The following is a 17,336-nucleotide window of genomic DNA, read 5'->3' on the forward strand; positions in this document are numbered from 1 at the left end:
AGGCGTGTTGAGTGTGCTTTGAAGGGAGGAGGAAGCTTTTGAAGCCTAGAACAGAGAGCAGGAAGGAATCTGAGGTCGGCTAAGCCAGAACCTTGATTTATAGCTGAGACATCGGATTATTTGTTCAAGGTCAGATCCAAGCAGAGCTGGATCGAGAGTTTCTTTCCTTACTCCTTATCGCCCATGGGAAGAGCTTAGATTTCGGAGTTAGGTAGAGTTGAATGAGTACTGGCCTTTCTGAGCCTGTCTCCTGGTCAGGGTGAGAGTGAGTGTTTTCAGTTAGGGCTTGCCTTTTGCTGCTCCCTGGGCACCTGTCTTGGACTAATCCTGAACTGGGAGAGCTTTGTCAGCGGAAAGTGGTGGCTCCTTCTTTCTTTCAGCTCTGATTGCCAGGTCCTTCCCTTCTGCGTCTAGGAGAGAGCTAGTTCTGGGGAGCTTGGAGTAGCAGCCATGCAGTTCTTTCTGTTGTGCTCTGTGGTGGATGAGCAGCAGCACGAGGACAGATACTGTTGCTTCTCCTCCACATTTTCACAGTGACAGCACACTGGAGGGGCCCCTGGTCACTTCAGATAGTGGGCTTCTGGCCAGGGCTCATCACTGGGGGCACAGCGTCTGCTTGTGTGGTGTTACTCAACAGAGGGAATGCCAAAGGGCTTTTAAGGTTTGATTTGGTTTGTTTGAAGGACTAGGAATGGACGCTGAGCTCTTACCATGCCACGGAGTCTGCTACCTCTAAGCTGCAGCCTCAGCCCTTTCGAACTTTATTTTGAGATAAGTTCCTACTAAGTGTACAGGCTAGCTCTACAGTCTAGCAACCAGGCTTGCTCTTTAGTCCAGGCTGGCCTTAATCACAAGATTCCTCCTGTCTCAGTCAGCCAAGTGGCTGACACAACAGTGTTGCTGGGTCTTGCTACTTTGTAGGTTCTTCTTTTTCCCACCCTTTATCCCCCCTCCCCATTTTATCTTCTATCACTAGATAGGAGAAAAAGAAGATACAGAGAAAAGAGAGAGAGAGATTTCTGAATCTAATTTCTGTCTTCTTGTTTCCTCTTTGCTTATAGCTGGTCTTAGCTACTTTGTGGGTTTTTCTTTTTCCTACCCTTTATCCCCTCCCCAACCCTTGGTTTCACCCCCATCACTGGGAGAGAGAGAAGGGGGGGGATGGAGCTCTGAATCTAATTTCTTTCTTTACTTTTTTTTTTTTTTTTTTTTGAAGATGACTACTAACAAACTGCTACCAATCTCCCTAAACAGCCAACAATGCCACTTACTGGGACTCTAGCATTTATATACCCTCGGAAAATTTCCCAGAATTCCAAATACAACACAACTGCAGAAACTGTCTGCAGCTGACAAAACCACGCTTCTGCTAGAGCACAAAGCAAGTCATAGTCAGGGGGCATAGCAGCCCCCATCCTCACTCCTAGGATTAAAAAGAAACATATTTCTGTGGTTTGTTGTTTTTTTTTTTTTTAAGAAACCAAAATTCTAGAATTCTCATCACACAATAGGTCTGTGCTACCAGATTTTTCTTTGTGAGACAGGTCTCACCATGCACCCTAACTCTAGAGCCTCCTACGTTCACCTTCACCTTCCACGTGTTGAGATTACAGGCACATGCTACCACATTGCCCATGACATTCTGAGTTAATTTTCTGTTCCATTTGATTATATTCACTTGACTTTAAAACCTGCTGTCTGTGTAAGAGTTTAAACCAATGAAATTGAAGTTAAGAAGCATTAACTATAATGACTAAAATACAAAAGGGGGGGGAACAAGATTTATAAGATATAGTTAGAAAGTTTAGAATGGGCAAGGAAGACCTTAGCAGCCATATCTGTGAAAAACAGCAGAAGACTTTGTTCAGCTGTTGAAATCCAAGAGCCTGTGAGATGCCCACATACATGGGATATATAACTGGGGGGACAATGAGGGGTCCTCCTGAAATTCTTTGTATTCATTGAGAAATTTTTCTGTAGTTCTGGATTGGTGAAACTTGCAAGTTCAGGAATTATCAGGTATAACCCATCTCAGAAAGCATGTTTTCAAGATGTAAGGAAAAGTGAGATCCTAAAGGCATCGTGTGTGAGGTAAGGAAACACCAACGAATTGGAGTAAAGCAGAAATTGCCCATTCTTGAGTGTAGGAAGAGCTCTCGGGGATGAGGACAGACACATCGGAGCTGCCAGAGTAAGAGAGGAGGGTTTGAGTGAAGACATGGTGCTAGCACTTTGATTAAGTTCAGATTTGTCTTGAGAGACAGATAGTTTGCTGATGTCTTCAGAGGACATCTGCTTAACCTTCACCTCCAAGAAAGGAGTAGAGAGAAAGCTGGGTCTGTGGGGAGATTTGGAAGGATGGGTATCTTGTGGATGCTGACTTAAGGGAAGGCTAATGTGAGGCTATTGAGCAGCACGCTTGAGGGTGAAGGAGTCAGAATCCAAGTTTTGAATGTTTTCACTAACTTTTCAACAAAAGGACAGGAGTGCTCTTCTATTTTCTTGTTTATTTGTTTGTTTGTTTGTTTATTGACCCAAGCTCACACAGCATTTCTTGGTAAGTGAGGTTTTTTCTGTGTGTGAGCTTACTATTCAAGGCTCATGAATAACAAGGCTCTTGTTTGGTACTGTTGTTCATTTATGCTTATAACTGTGAAGTGAGAGGAAACACGCAGTGTTCGATGGCAATGTGTGCTCTGTTTTCAACTTTCCAAAGAGGAAATGGGAGCTTCCTATTCTAATCTAAACACTCTTGGGCAGTAACAGTATCTGTGACATTTTTCTTAACAGAGGAAACCCTCTCCACTTCCCATCCAAATTATTGGGCCACAAAAATAGCAGACATACCTAAGGCATTAATGTGTTTAATCAGGAAGTAATTTTCTGAGCATCCTGCCACATTTTCAGACATTACTTTCAGCTCTGATTGGTTTAAAAATGTGTGATTTACATGTGGAAATATTTGATACACATATGGCATATGTTACATTATGTTAGTATATCAAATGGTTCTTGTTTTTTTCTTAAGTGGGCACATGTCTAATGTTCATTCTTGAAATGAATGACTTCCTGTCTGACACTAGTTTGAGTCTGATGATGACCCAAGGCCTTGCCTACGAGCTCTGTTCCCCCATCTTGGGGCTTTCCAGGCTGATCTCTCTGTCATTCTTCTTTGGAAGTAAGTCTGTAAGCCAGTTTCCCGTGAGTGACGTCACTCAGATGGCAGAAGTAGAGGGCAGTGTTTGCACAGTAGCTGGGTTTGCCTGAGGATGTCGGACTGAAATCAGGACACATTTTATTAATATTGCCAGTAGCTGTATTTTCTTTTCTTAAAAATAGAAGGCAAAGGCCCAGACATGTAGCTGAAAGGTGGAGTCATTTGGGCTTATTCAGACAAAGTAAGAGAGCTATCGAATGTGTCTGTCCTTCCATTGTCTGTGTTTCTGCAAATCTGACTTCTGGGCCCCATTCCACAGAATTTTCCCCCATAAAGGAGCAGCTTTGTGTGGCTTTGCTTTTTTATTTTTATTTATTTATTTGTTTTAAAATTAATTCATTTATTTAATTTTTTAAAAGCAGGGGCTCTTGCTGTGTAAGCTGACTGACCTTGAACTCCCTGGCCACTTGCTTTCTTTGTCATAAGGTCTCAATTGTGTTGCCTAAGGTGATCTCAGACTCCAGCTCTGAAGCAATCCTCCTGTGTCAGCCTCCTATGTAGCTGTGACTAGAGATACAAACCACTTAGTATGTTGTTACCTTCTGTCTTAGTTAGAGTTTTACTGCTGTGAACAGACACCATGACTAAGGCAACTCTTAGGACAACATTTAATTGGGGCTGGCTTACAAGTTCAGAGGTTCAGTCCAGTATCATCAAGGCAAGAACATGGCAGCATCCAGGCAGGCATGGTACAGAAAGACCTGAGAGTTCTACATCTTCATCTGAAGGCTGCTAGCAGAATATTGCCTTCCATACAGGTAGGATGAGGTCTTAAAGCCCATGCCCACAGTGACACACCTACTCTCACGAGGCCACACCTCCTGATAGTGCCACTGCCTGGGCTAAGCATATACAAACCATCATACCTTCTTATGGAACACAATGGTAGTCTTGGCTGGGAATCAAGTGACAGGTAATTGGTGGTACTGGGACACTGAAGGAAAGGTCAGTGTGCCTGTCTGTTCCTTGCATATTTACCCATGACCATATGCCCTCATCCATGTGCTCATCACAACTGTTTCTGGACCACTTTCTAACTCACAACAGAACAGTGAGGACATTGTTCTCATGCCTGCCTGCCTTCCTATCAGTATTCTATACAGAGTGGCATATCTCTACACCTGCTGAAGCCACACTGATTCACCGTCATCAGCTAGAGTCCACACCTTGCATTAGTTGGCCACTCAAGGTGTTGTGCATTGGTGAATTTTCACAGATGTCTGTGCCACTGTATACCATGATGGTGTCCTATCAAAACCTGTTCCTCCCTCTGTCAGCCTTGCAGGCCCCAGAAGCCCCTAGCCTCTAACTTGTCTTCTAGATTTGCCTTTTTTCTAGAATATACAGTTCTATCCACTACATAGTCATTTCAGACTGACTTTTCCCATAGTAATTTGCTTTGGGGTTTCCTATATCCCTTCTTGCGGCTTACTTACTAGCTTATTTCTCTCTGTTAGGTCAAGACTGATTGTGTGGATGTGCAACAGTTTGTTATGCCTGCTGACAAGTTCCTTATTTACCCATTGTTGTGACAATAGGCTGGTCACATTGTATCCATAGTCAAGGAGCAGACTGGGGTCTGGCCTGGTCCTTTCTATACCAGGGTTACCTGGGATGTGACTAGGATGCCTAAAGGACTGAGTCTTTTAATTTTGTTTTCATTTTAATATGTCTTTAAATAACCACATGTGGCTAGCAGTGACCATGCATCCTTAAATATACCAGAGTCAGTCTTGGCCATTAAGTCATGTAACTTAGACTACTTAGTTTCGGTCTTCATAAATGACAGTTGAAGTCAGATAAAGTTTTTGTTTTTGTTTTTTTTTGGGGTTTTTGTTTTTGTTTTGTTTTTTGTAAATCTCTCTTAAAAGGTGCTGTACATCCTGAAAGGGCCTGACAGGCCTGTGATAGCCTGCTTCAGTTCAATTTCAGAAGTGGGTCTCTCCTCCCGAGTTATTGGTGTGCTTCCTTCTACCAGGCCACTGGTCCTCTTCCTTTGCTTTGGTTGCGAAGCACTGTGGAGCTAAATCTTTGCTTCACCAAGAACAGCTGTTTCCTACCAAATAGCATAGTTCCTTCCCTGCCCAGGATCTCTCTCCCTCTCCACTTTAACTCTTACACCTTTTCCACTTTTTTTCCCTCTACCCTTCTTTCTTTCCTCCTTCTACTTCTCCTCCTTTCTTTTTATTCTGAGATTATTTATTTACTTTTATGTAAAGCTTTCTTCACAGCCATAATAATGGTTAGGTTTTTGCATGGTGCTTGAAATCTATCTTGAGACATCACTAAAAAAGATTATTAGGACACACATTCTTCCCTTTTCACAGCTTTGCACACACATTTGCTATCTTCAGATCCTTGATGTGTGAGAGTCTTAGTTGACCTCAGAGGGAAAAGTGAGCATTAAAGTCTGTCTAGCACTTTTGAAGTTGGCGTTTTATCTGATTGAGTCCAGATTGGTGTTTTTTGTTTTAGTTTGGAGGATTTTGTTTGTTTGTTTTCCATTTCTCCTTTGGCTTTATTTGGGGACATAGGAAGTCTTTTTGCTGGGTTTGAAATGTCTCCTTCAGGATTTCCTGGTCCCCATGCATGCCCCCCCCCCACCGAAGGTAATGAGTAGCCACTGAGGGGCAAGAGAGTTTTTGGCCTTCCTAGGATTGTGCTGTTAAAATGTACAGCCTTGAGAAAGTGTCATAAACCTTAATGGTTTTATTCTTTCTTTGTTTTTGTGTAGTTTCCTTCCCTGGGTGTTTTTATATGTTATAGTATCCTTGGTTTTACATAAACTTCAGGATTGATTCTGAAAGCACAGAGAGTGTGATGAGGACTTACTAGCATGTCCTTTGCTAGCAGGAAGTCAAGTAGAACGGAAGCAACTGGTGTGCTGACAACAAGGACAACATACTAAACCATCTGTGATTCTTGGCAGAGTAAAACGACAAAGCAAGATTTCAGGAGTGCTTGCTTCCAGGTGCATGATCAAAGAGATAACTCCATTCTCCAGTGGTAAAGTTGGCCTGGTGCCTCTCATGTCTGTGGGGCCTGTGAGGTTGAATTTAGCAGTTAGGAAGGTGTAAGAGGAAAAGGCTTTAAGCATAGGATGTCGCTCAGCATCTTGTTACTGCAGGCTCTGGGTGTGAACTCTAGGAAATGCTCTGGAATTCAAGTGCATTATGATGATAGACATCAAATTGTAGTCTGTAGCCTAGATGCAAGGCCAGGTTTCTCGGGTAAGAATGGATAGGAGACCTTTTTAAAAAAAAAAAGAAAGAAAAGAAATCTATGTTTCTCATATAGCTGACAGAAAATGAAATTGTGGTAACATTGCCCTTCTTGTTTGGTTTTTCGATCAATGCTGAAGGAAAATGGAAGTTGAGGTGTTTTTATATTATTTAATATACCATTTGTGGGGCTGAAGAGGTTGCTTGGCAATTAAAAACCATACTGTTCTTCCAAAGATCCTGAGTTTGATTCCCAGCACCCATGCAGAGCAGCTCACAACCACCTGGAACTCAGCTCCAGGGGCTCTGATTCTTCCTTCTTGCCTCAATAATACTGCACCCACACATAGACACACACACACTTAATTTTAAAAGACCCTTTATGTCATTCATATTTTTTAATGTAAAGCAGACAAAGATATGTTTCATTTTTACCTCATGAGTTGGGTTTAAACTCCCTCCTTCTCCCTCTCCCCCCCCCCCCCCATTTTGGTTTTTGAGACGGGGGTCTATTTAGTAGAAGTCTTCTCGGCTGTGGAGTGGGGCCTTGAAAGTACTTGGATCGTTCTGACCTTCTCTGTGGCTTAGCTTTGCCAGGAATAGCTCCTGTAAGTTGGCTCCCAGAACCAACTTATTGCCTCCAACTCAATTTAATACCAAATTTGGAAACAAATGAAAAGATATAAAGATTGATACAAATATAAGTTCCACAAAGTTGAGCACCTAATGCAGAAAGTGTTTCTGTGGTAATCTTGGCACACACTCCCTAAGACTTCTGCCAGAAATGTTAACTGCATCTAATTATGAGGGGCAGTCTGTATGATCTCATGAGAAGCATACTTCAGGATGGGAACCTGGATAATTCAGCTGGCCAGAGCCCCCTAGAGAATGTCCCCATCTGAAAGGCAGGAATGGTGGAGTAGAATCTTCTAGATATGTGCATCATGTGATTTTTGCAAAGCAACTTTGTCAAAAACTCTAATGTTTGACTTTTAGAGGGTATAATCTAGTGGCTTCTTTTGTATTCAGAATCATGTTGTCACCACCGTCTAACTCTTGGGTCCTTCACACCAAAAGAAAGCTCCCTGCCGCCTCTCCCCTCCCTCTCACAGTCCTGCCAGCCACTCTGTGGCTGTAGGGCTGTTTCTGAACATTGCGTATAAATGTAATGCTCTAGTAGATGCTTTGGGGTTTCCCCTGTTTTCAGGGTCATCTCTGCTGTGCTCCTTTTTTCCCTTTCTACTGCGTGATAGATTTAGTTCATCCTGTGTGCACACACTCACTCCCCCTTTTGTCAGTTGCTGAGTATCTTTAAGACTAAATGCAAAAAACTGTTCCTAAGGCAGATTCTATTATTCCATCTCCAGCACATACAAGGTGTCCATCACCCCATGTGCCCCTCATTCCCATATGCCCTTTCACCCCAGTGATCCCCTCACCCTATGTGTCCTCTTACCTCTGCATCTTGTCATTTTTTGTTGTTGAAAACTAGAAAGATAATGTGGAAATTACAGAACTCAGCTCCCCACATCCAGAGTTTGTTGTTGTTTGTGTATGTAGTAAGGCTCCTGGACTAACTATAAAGTCTGATTTGTTTTTTATAGGGAGCAATAGAAATCTCTGTTTGCCTTCCTTAGTCGTGAGTTAAGGATTGAACAGAAGTTCTTTAAATACCTGGAATCAGCAAGTCTCCCAGCCTCTCTCAGAGTGGTGATCTTGTAAATACAAGTCAGATTGTGTCAATCCTATGCCAGAGCCCTCTGATGGCCTCTCTTTCACTCAGTACAAGAGAAGTGAGCCGCCTGCAAGAAGGCCCCTTTTGGCTGCGCCTGGGCAGGTCTTTTTTGCTCACCTCCCGCAGTTCTGAGTACACCGACTTTGCAGTTGCCTGGTGTGCTCAGCAGTCTCTCCCTGTTGGACCTCTCCCCATCACATTTTTCCTCCCACTCTGCCCACAATGCCTGTTCACAATGGAACTTTTTCCTTTTGGTTCCTGGAGGGCAGGGTTAGCTTTGCTCACTTTCTCTAGAGTGGAAGGTGTTTGTGTTTGGTGGTCTTGGTTGGATAGGGCATCTTTGGCAGCCATTCTTGTAAGATTGAGGCAGTGGAGTGCTGCCTGGGAATCCTTCTGCACCTTGTCTTGTCCCCTGGACGGTTTCCTTTTGACCCTTTGAACCATTGTTTCCAGATACCATTGCCTCAGGACCTTTGGTTTTCTGCAGAGAATACCCCCTGGGTTCTTCCTGCATGGAAGCACAACAGTACCCATTTGGCCTCTGGCGCTTAAAGAACTAGGAAAGGGGACCCCAGGATCTGACACCCAGACAGTTGTTATTTTAGCCCCACAGCTCCAGTCACTTCCACCTTTGTTCTTTCGGCCCCAAAGCCATGCAGTGCAGCTTGGGTTTACCAGAGACCTGTGTCCTCTGTCTCCTTAGAGATGATAGGAATTAGGTGTCCCCAGCCCTGTCACCCCCTTCCTTGTGCCATGCTTCCTCCTGTCTGCCCAGATACACAGTGAGGGGCCGTCTCTGTCTTCCCACTCTTGCTGCTGCCCACCTGTGTGCTTGCTGACGAGGTGTGCTCCCTATGCCACTGTACCTTCCACTGTCCTAAAGTCCTTTTTATATTCGTTTACTGTCATTTTAACAAGGCGTGGGGGTAGGAGCTGCTATTAGTAACTGCAAACTCCTTGTAGTTTTTAATATTGACTTTGATTTTGTATTTAACTGTTTGCTTAGGATGTCCAGTCTCCCTTGGTTCTCAAATGTAGACATGCTGTCTAATGCTCAGTTATACTTTCAGAGCCTTGCATAGACTAACTGTTCCTTTACCAGCTGACAGGGAGAGAGCACCATAAACGGGCTTTGTTTGTTTTATTTAGCTGTGTTTTTCTTATGTTTAATATCTATGTTTCTAGACTAAATCAAAAGTAAGTCACAGAAGATAATTTTTCTCCTTCCAAAGTAAACACTGCTGCATTGTAGCACATGCCCCTGACCCCAGCACTTGAGAGGCTGAGGTAGAAAGATGAGTAGTTCAAGGCCTTTCTGAACATAGAGAATTGAGACCAGTCTGGGCTCAGACTGTTCCCCAAAATAAAATAAGGCATAAGCACTGAGATTAAATTGTAGTCATGCTAGTCTGAGGAGCAGGACAAAGGCTACTGCAGAGCAGTACACCTTTGAATGACTCGTAATTACTCAGGCGAATGCATGGAAACTGGGATGTGCCATTAGGTAGCTCATTATGCTGCCAATGCAATTACATGCTCAAAGGCAGCTCCTCCCTTTGGCTCACCCAGTCTGTGATCGCTCATTATGCAGCCTCAGCTGTCAAAATTGGAGAATACATGCTGATGCTGGTGCTGGTGCTGGTGCTGGTGCTGGTGCTGGTGCTGGTGCTGGTGCGTCTTATAACCCACCATGGAATAAGCTATAGAAGGAAACGTTTATATTATAGCTTAGCCAAGTTTGGTACAGATTTGCTACAGGAAGCAATAGTGTGCGTATGTGTGTTCGTGTGCGTGTGTATAGATAGATGGATTGTAGTACAGTACCATCGTCTCTTTCTTACCTGTAATTTTTATTTTTAAAAAAACTATTGTTTTCTTTTTTATAACTGACCTGATTCCTTAGAACTCAAGTCTTACCTAGATTGACATTAATGAGACTCTTTCTTATCTTTCATTTGTCTTAAATCAGTGATATGAACATACGTGATTCTGTTACAGACATTCTTAATGTGTTTAATAATGGGCAGACAGCACCTGACATTTCATATAACCTATGGTATATTTGCTCTATTATTATTTTTTAAGATGCCAAATGTCCTAAAGCCTGGGCAGAGTTGTTTTTGATAAAGATGAAAGCTTCATGGTAAGAATGGCTGCTTGCCGTTTGCACCTAGATTTAAGCCCCAGGAGTCTTGACTGTATCTCTTAGATAAAGTGTCACTACCATCATCACTGAGGTGGCAGCAACAACAGTACACACTTAGCCTCTGGCATTCAAGGGACGAGGGATGGTGGTGTTTTATTGCTCAAATCCCAGAATTTATATTTCTGCCTGTTTTTAGAATGTCCTGAAAATAATTAAAATAACTTAACGTGGCTGCCAAGTGATAAGATTGTTCTGTAGTCTGCATCAGCATTGCTGATAGTCAGCAAATATAGTTCTTTTCATTTTTGTGTTGGATTTGCTTACTTATTTGTGTATTGTGTATGTGTGTGGCTGCTCACATGTGGTGGTCAGAGGACAACTTTTTCCACCATGTGGGTCCCAAGAGTAGAACTTAGGCTGCCAGGCTAGGCAGAGGGCACCAGGCTAGGCAGCGGGCACCTTTACCCATCAAGCCATCTCATCCTCTCAGGATCTGGAATGTGTTAAGTGCATTCTCCAAGCTACAGCTCCTAGCTCAGAGAACACATGGTTGATGGAAAGTTAACAGACCATCAGTTGTTTAAAAAAAAAAAGTTTTCCTCAAGTTATAAAAACAAAAGTGTGTCTTTAAGGATTATCTGACATGTAGCATTGTGCCTTGGAAGACAGCAAGGACTTTGACACATTAATATGCAATCATCGTAAATATAGCAGATCCATGACCATGGTTTTCGCAACTTACTGGTAGGCCTGTGAGCAAAGCCCTGGTGTGGAGAAGCACACAGCTAATACCTTTAGTAAGAACCACTTCCTAATGGTGGCTGTGGGGTCTCTCTGGAAAGGAAGTGGGAAATGTGCACAATAAAGTCACAAATAGGTTTAATCTTGGATTTGGTGGAAATTTTAATGGCCACAAATCTGTTCGCAGAGTTTATTTATCGTAAGTGGGCCTGTCTCCTGAGAAACAAAGGAATTCCATGAAAATCCAGGTAAATAATCAAAAGGAAAGTCACAAGACATTATAAGAGAAGCCTGGGTCCTGTGAGGTGACTCAGCAGGTAGACGTGCCTGCCACTAAGGCTCACAACCTGAGTTTGATCCCTGGGACACACATCGTGAGAAAGAGGGCCATTTCCTGACAGTTGTCCTCTGATCTCCATATGACACCCTCCCCCACCAATACACTAATAAATAAATGTAATAATAGTTTTTTAAAAGGAGGCTATGGAAAACTAGATTTCTGTCTGGTCTGACATTTTGTTATTCCTATCGCTATCCCTAAGAGGAGAAGTCAGAGCATGAAATCCATTCTTGGTCCTTCAAGTTCATGCTTATAGCTGCCTCCATGCTAAGACTCCACCTGGCCTCATCTGTGCTTCACTCACCTGCAGCCAATGAGCTACAGATTGAAAATACTTGCAAAAATATGATCTACATGCTGAGTATATACAGACTTGGTGTTGTATGACAAAACTTTTTCTGGGAAGATGCATCACACGTCTACTCACCCAAATAGGTATCCACAACAACAAATACCACCAAAGTCTAACTTGGTGAACCATGAGTTTACTTACAGGAAAAGAAATGACTCAAAAGTTACATCACCAAAGCCCACCCCAGAAACTCACAAAAACTGGGAACCTAGAGCACAGTACACAGCCTGTAGGCAGCTCAACAGGTTGAAGAATGTTTTTCCCAGGTGTCTTAAGCTCAAGTGGTCTAAACCTCTTCCAGGAAGCTGGTCTGGTCTCAGTCTTCTTTGCAGCTTGTCTGAGAGTCTTTTTTGCAGCTCAGCTTTGTTTATGAGGAACTTCCAGCTTCTATTGCTTATTCTGATAGGGAAGGCCTAGTGAATCTGGTCAGTTTCAGGGACTTCCTGAAGCTATTTTGAGTTGTAGAGCTTCCCTGCAGGATGAAATGTTTCAATCCTGGAGGAAACTGTTATATAACACTTGGGTTTTGGCTTTTTAGATTCCAGGGCTTTGAAGGTCACTCTGCCCTAAGCAATATCATGTAATAGCACTTATATTGGCTTTTAAAAGAACTTGTTTGTGTGTGTGTGTGTGTGTGTGTGTGTGTGTGTGTGTGTGTGTACTTACATGAACACCATCTATGTGTGTATGTGTACATTTACATGCACACCATCCATGCCTTTTATCTAGGTGTAGAGTTTAAACTTTAGAGGGGTCATGGCCAAGAAGTACTTTATGTATTGTAATGTTGAGTATAGGTGCCGGTTACCCCACAATTACCTAAAACCACAACAGTTCCTTTGAGAGGGTCCTTCATGAAATTTTTTAGGTGCCTTGTATTTTTTGAAAGTTTATCTGTGTTTGAAATCAAACCATTTCACTTATCATTTAAAATAGCATAACTTGTCGTACTTGGAAACTGGTCTGTAAGGTTCCTCTAGTAAGACTTGTTTTCATACAGCCTCTTTGGTAGTGCGTTGACTGCCCCGCCCCCATTTTCCCCCTTTAATTGAAGAGGTGTTAACGCAGGCTATTTTATTTTCCTTTGCTATGCCTCTTCCTCCTACTGTCTCAAAAAAGGTTAAACTCAGTTTCATAAGTTTCATTATGATTTGGTTGCCCTCCACCCCCCATAATTACTGCTGAAGTAAACAGGTAGGTTATCATTGGAAGTTCCATTATGCTGCCCTTGGGTTCTCTTGTCTATAGTATCCTCCAGGAGTGAGCAAATTTTCTTTGAAATAAGCACTGACTTCAATAGGTGTGGCGTAGTGCAGAGAAAGATATTGTTAACAATAAAAAGCTGTCAAGAAATCACAAGCTAAATATATGTTATAATATATTTATGATACTAAATATATGTTATAGAATTCTAGTACTGTTTTGAGTGAGGGACATGATAAATAAATAGAAGTTATTATAAGTATCTGAATTGCTTGTCTGTATTTTGATTATTGTAATGTTAATAGTGTAATACCTTGTATCTTTCCCCTTTCCAGCTTAAATTCTTCTACTTTGTTTATTCCCTTTCCATTGTATTTTCTGCCATGTTTACACATATCATAGCTATCTTTCCTCTGGTTGAATTGAATACTTGCAACTCAGGATGCAAGGTGAGTTGTGTTTGACCTTTTAATATCTCCTCCCAGGTTTTGGGTCCTGCTCCCAGGTGGTGTTCCTTCCTGGACAACTTGACAGAAGAATTAGAAGAGAATCCAGAGAGCACAGTGTATGATGATTACAAATTTGTCACCAAGAAAGACCTTGAAAATTTAGGTAAAATGTGATAAAATGTTTATGAAATTGTCTTATTTTTCACATTTGTGGGTTTGAACATTAAAATCAACTGAGCCATTTTTATCTGATCTTTCCAAATGTCCCATTTCTGCCAAATCAAATATCAAAATGTTCTAAATGATCAACTTTATAATCTCTACTCAGAAAAGCTTTGGTAAGTTTAACTGGCTGAAGCCTTTTGTGCCTTAACTAGAAGAGACTCCCTTTTAGCAACCGACATCCTATCCAGAGAGTGTGGTGTCTCTCAGAGCTATGGGAGTCAAGTGTGGCTTTGAGAGTATGATAAATGTAAATAAATATACCTTGGAAACCTCTCAGACTGTAAGCAGATAGTTCTTAGAGCTCTTAGATTCATTCATAAAGGACCTAATCCAAAACTTGGGATTCAAACCTTCCAATAGAAAAGACTCTTAACTCAGACTGAACATTCCAACCTGAAGTCTGAAGTGTTCCAAAGTTCAGAACTTTTTGAGTCCTGAGTTGCCACTCAAAAGTTTCAGGGTTTTGAGCCTGGATTTTAAAATTCAGGATGTGCAGTTTTCCATCACTGTAGCAAATACCTGACTTAGTTTTCAAGAGATTTATTTTGGATCAAGGTGTGTAGATTTTGCAGTCTGTGACTGAGCACACTCATGGCTTGTAGACCTGCAGTGAGACCCATCACTAAAGAGCAATACCCTCAGTTCCCTAAGACTTTCAAATGACATCGTTAACAAATATTTTATATTGGGTAATTAATCAGGCCACATACTCTGAGAAAATGTTGAGTGCTAAGTCCATGCAGACACATGAATAGATCGTGTGTTAACTCCTATAGTTATAGTAGAAGGACATCCTAAGTTTAATTTTTCCCTTTTGTTGTTGTTGAATGCATACTAGTTTAAACTGCTATGTGACTTTTTTTTTTTCAGTCTAATTTTCAGGTCTAAATATGGAAGCAATAGTGAACAGTAGGGATGGTCTTAATGAGCATGCGCATGTGTGTATGTGAGTTAAGTTTGTCAGCTGTTTGTGCTTGGGAGACCGTGCTATCACATTGTCCTTTATTTCTGGAAATGTTGACAACACTGCCCCAGTTTTTGCATTCCCCATTCCTATTTGACAGTATATACCTGGGAACCTACTGTTGATTCCCAGCATACTGCTTTAAAATCAAACTGTTTTAGCCCTGCAGGTGGTGCAAGCCTTTAGTTAGTTCCAGCACTCGGTGGGAGGCAGGGATAGGGGTAGAGCAGGCAGATCACTGTAAGTTGGAGTATACATAGAGAGTTCTAGGACAGCCAGGGCTACATGCAGAGACCCTGTCTCAATGAACAAATGAACAGTCTGTTTCAAAGTCTAAGAACCACTATTTAAGGAACCCTCTTTACCATAGTCAGAGTTAAAAAATACTTTTCCATCTTTTATACTTAATATGACATTTAAGACAAGAAGAATGGTATTAATGGAATTACTTATATATTCTCATGAATATTCAAGATTAGCAGTCCTTAATTGTGTTACTTTAAAGGGAAACCGTATCATAATTAAATTGTTGTTTAAGAAAGCTTAAATCTTAAAGACTGGAGAGAGCTTTGTGATTAAAAACACTGTCTGCTCTTCTAGGTTCAATCCCCAGTACCCATGTGGCTTCTCACAACTTTCTGTAGCTTCAGTTGCAGGGGATCCAACACCCTCTTCTGGTCTCCACGGATACTGCATACATGTGGTACACAGACATACATGCAGACAAAACACCCATACACATAAAATAACCATTAAGAAAGAAGGAAAGAGCCGGGCGGTAGTGGCTCAGGCCTTTAATCCCAGCACTTGGGAGGCAGAGGCAGGCGGACTTCTGTGTTCGAGGCCAGCCTGGTCTACAGAGTGAGTTCCAGGACAGCCAAGGCTACACAGAGAAACCCTGTCTCGAAAAACAAAAAAAAAAAAAAAAGAAAGAAAGAAAGAAAGAAAGAAGGAAAGAAAAACTTAAATTTTAATGAAGATGTCATAAAGACTTACCCTCTTCTGATTAACTTTTGCAGGGCTCACACATCTCATTGGATCACCTTTCCTCAGAGCATACATGCATGGGTTTTTCATGGATATCAGACTCTACCACAAGGTAAGTACAGGCTACGGATATTTCAGGCGATAGTAAGTCATCCTTAGCTGCTTCTGCCTACTTTTGTCTTCATAAAGCATACTTATGCATTGTGAGGGATCTACTTTCTTTGGTACAATAGTTGTGTGTGTGTGCTACTAAATACTGATTCTGATTCATTTCATTCTTTTGTTTTGAAAAGGTGAAATTGATGGTCAATCCATTTGCTTATGAAGAATATAGGAAAGATAGAATTCGACAGAAGATAGAAGAAACACGTGCACAGAGAGTCCAATTAAAGGTAAAGAGTCTACTCAGCATTGTGATTACCAGAGGAAAATGGTTAATCTTCATTTTGTGTGTTACTCTGAGAAGTCTCCCATCATATCCATGAGTTTCCATCTTTTAGTTCACTTCTTTTGCTTTTTGGGTGTACTTTGTCATGAAGGTGGGTGGTTAGGTGTTGGGTAATATTATGTACTTGATAATACCCAAAAGGTCAAGACACACTGGGCTATAGTGCTTTGATCTACAGCTGCTGTGGGCCACACTAAGAACACCTCATAACAGTTCCAGCTGTTTTCAGTTTGACAGATGTTAGAAATCTGCTTGTCTCCATTTCCTGCTAATGTACTTGGTTCTCAGGTTCTCTGCATCCCAGGATGCTAGTAGACAGAGTCAGGAAACAACCAGCACCAGTTGTATTGATGGAGAGGATTTAGCATTTGGCAGGCATCTGAGCTCCCAAAAGACAGAAACACTGAGATGGGAGAAGAAGGACGGTGACTGAGATCCAGGCGGCAAGAAGGGTGTGGGCACAGGAGGACCCAGACCCCTAAGGGACTGGCAGGCTGGTGCTCTTGGGATTTGAGGGTGATCCTGGGTGTGCTGAGAACTGCAGACTGTTGAATACCACTGCCGCCAGAGCCACCTGCTATTCCCCTGGTAAAGAACTGCTGTTAGTTATTCCAGCCAGACCGTGAGCAGACAGGGTGGGGCTTCCTCTCTGCCTGCTCCTGCCTTCTTGGCTCGCTGGCATCCCATCCATTAAGTCAAATCACTGAGTGATAAAATATTTATAACTGAACATTGGTTTAAAATATGTGTGTAATATTCACACTCGGTAACAAAAAGACTAGTAACTTTCCTGAGATGACCTCAGTGCTCCTCCATTTTCCACAGTTACTCAGAGTAGGGGATGTGTACCTGCCACAGTTCTACTTTACTTAGTCCAGTAAATGAGCATGATCTGATGAAAGAAGACAGTAGGTAGGCCGCAGCTTATCTGAGAGTCCTTAGGCTCCCATCTAGACTCTAGGAACTCACCCTTTACAGAGCAGGACGTATTTCAGAGGTTCCCACAACTGCAGCAGAGAGCAGGGCAGGTGGCTGCAATTCCAGGGGTCCCAGGCCCTCTGTGGCCAGCTTCCCAGTGAGCTGGGAAGACAGTATGCCCCCATTACAGGCCATGCTTACAGTTCATGCCATTTGGCCCACCTGCTGCTATTCCTTTTCCTTGTGTAATTCTTTCCTACCATGGACGGAAAGCTAAGAAATAGGAGTGAGCTGCCCTTTGTGAACGTAGACTACTCACAGGCCTGCTGGTCTTTAATGTTAAGTGTATTTATCTCAGTGTATCTTATTTCCATCTCTTTCCCAGAAACT

The 17,336-nt window shown here is 42.2% G+C and overlaps 1 protein-coding gene across 1 annotated transcript in view; it reads left to right on the forward strand.

Annotated features, from left to right (window-relative positions):
• Nol10 (nucleolar protein 10) overlaps positions 1–17,336 on the forward strand; it is a 75,296-nt gene that overhangs the window by 38,609 nt on the left and 19,351 nt on the right. Inside the window, exons 14-16 of the mRNA XM_028777750.1 lie at positions 13,441–13,567; positions 15,613–15,692; positions 15,874–15,972. Of these exons, the coding sequence (XP_028633583.1) occupies positions 13,441–13,567; positions 15,613–15,692; positions 15,874–15,972 (306 nt within the window). The remainder of the gene's footprint in view (positions 1–13,440; positions 13,568–15,612; positions 15,693–15,873; positions 15,973–17,336) is intronic.

Source organism: Grammomys surdaster, unplaced genomic scaffold (genome assembly GCF_004785775.1).
Source record: "Grammomys surdaster isolate TR1022 unplaced genomic scaffold, NIH_TR_1.0 314, whole genome shotgun sequence".
Taxonomy (NCBI): Eukaryota; Metazoa; Chordata; class Mammalia; order Rodentia; family Muridae; genus Grammomys; species Grammomys surdaster.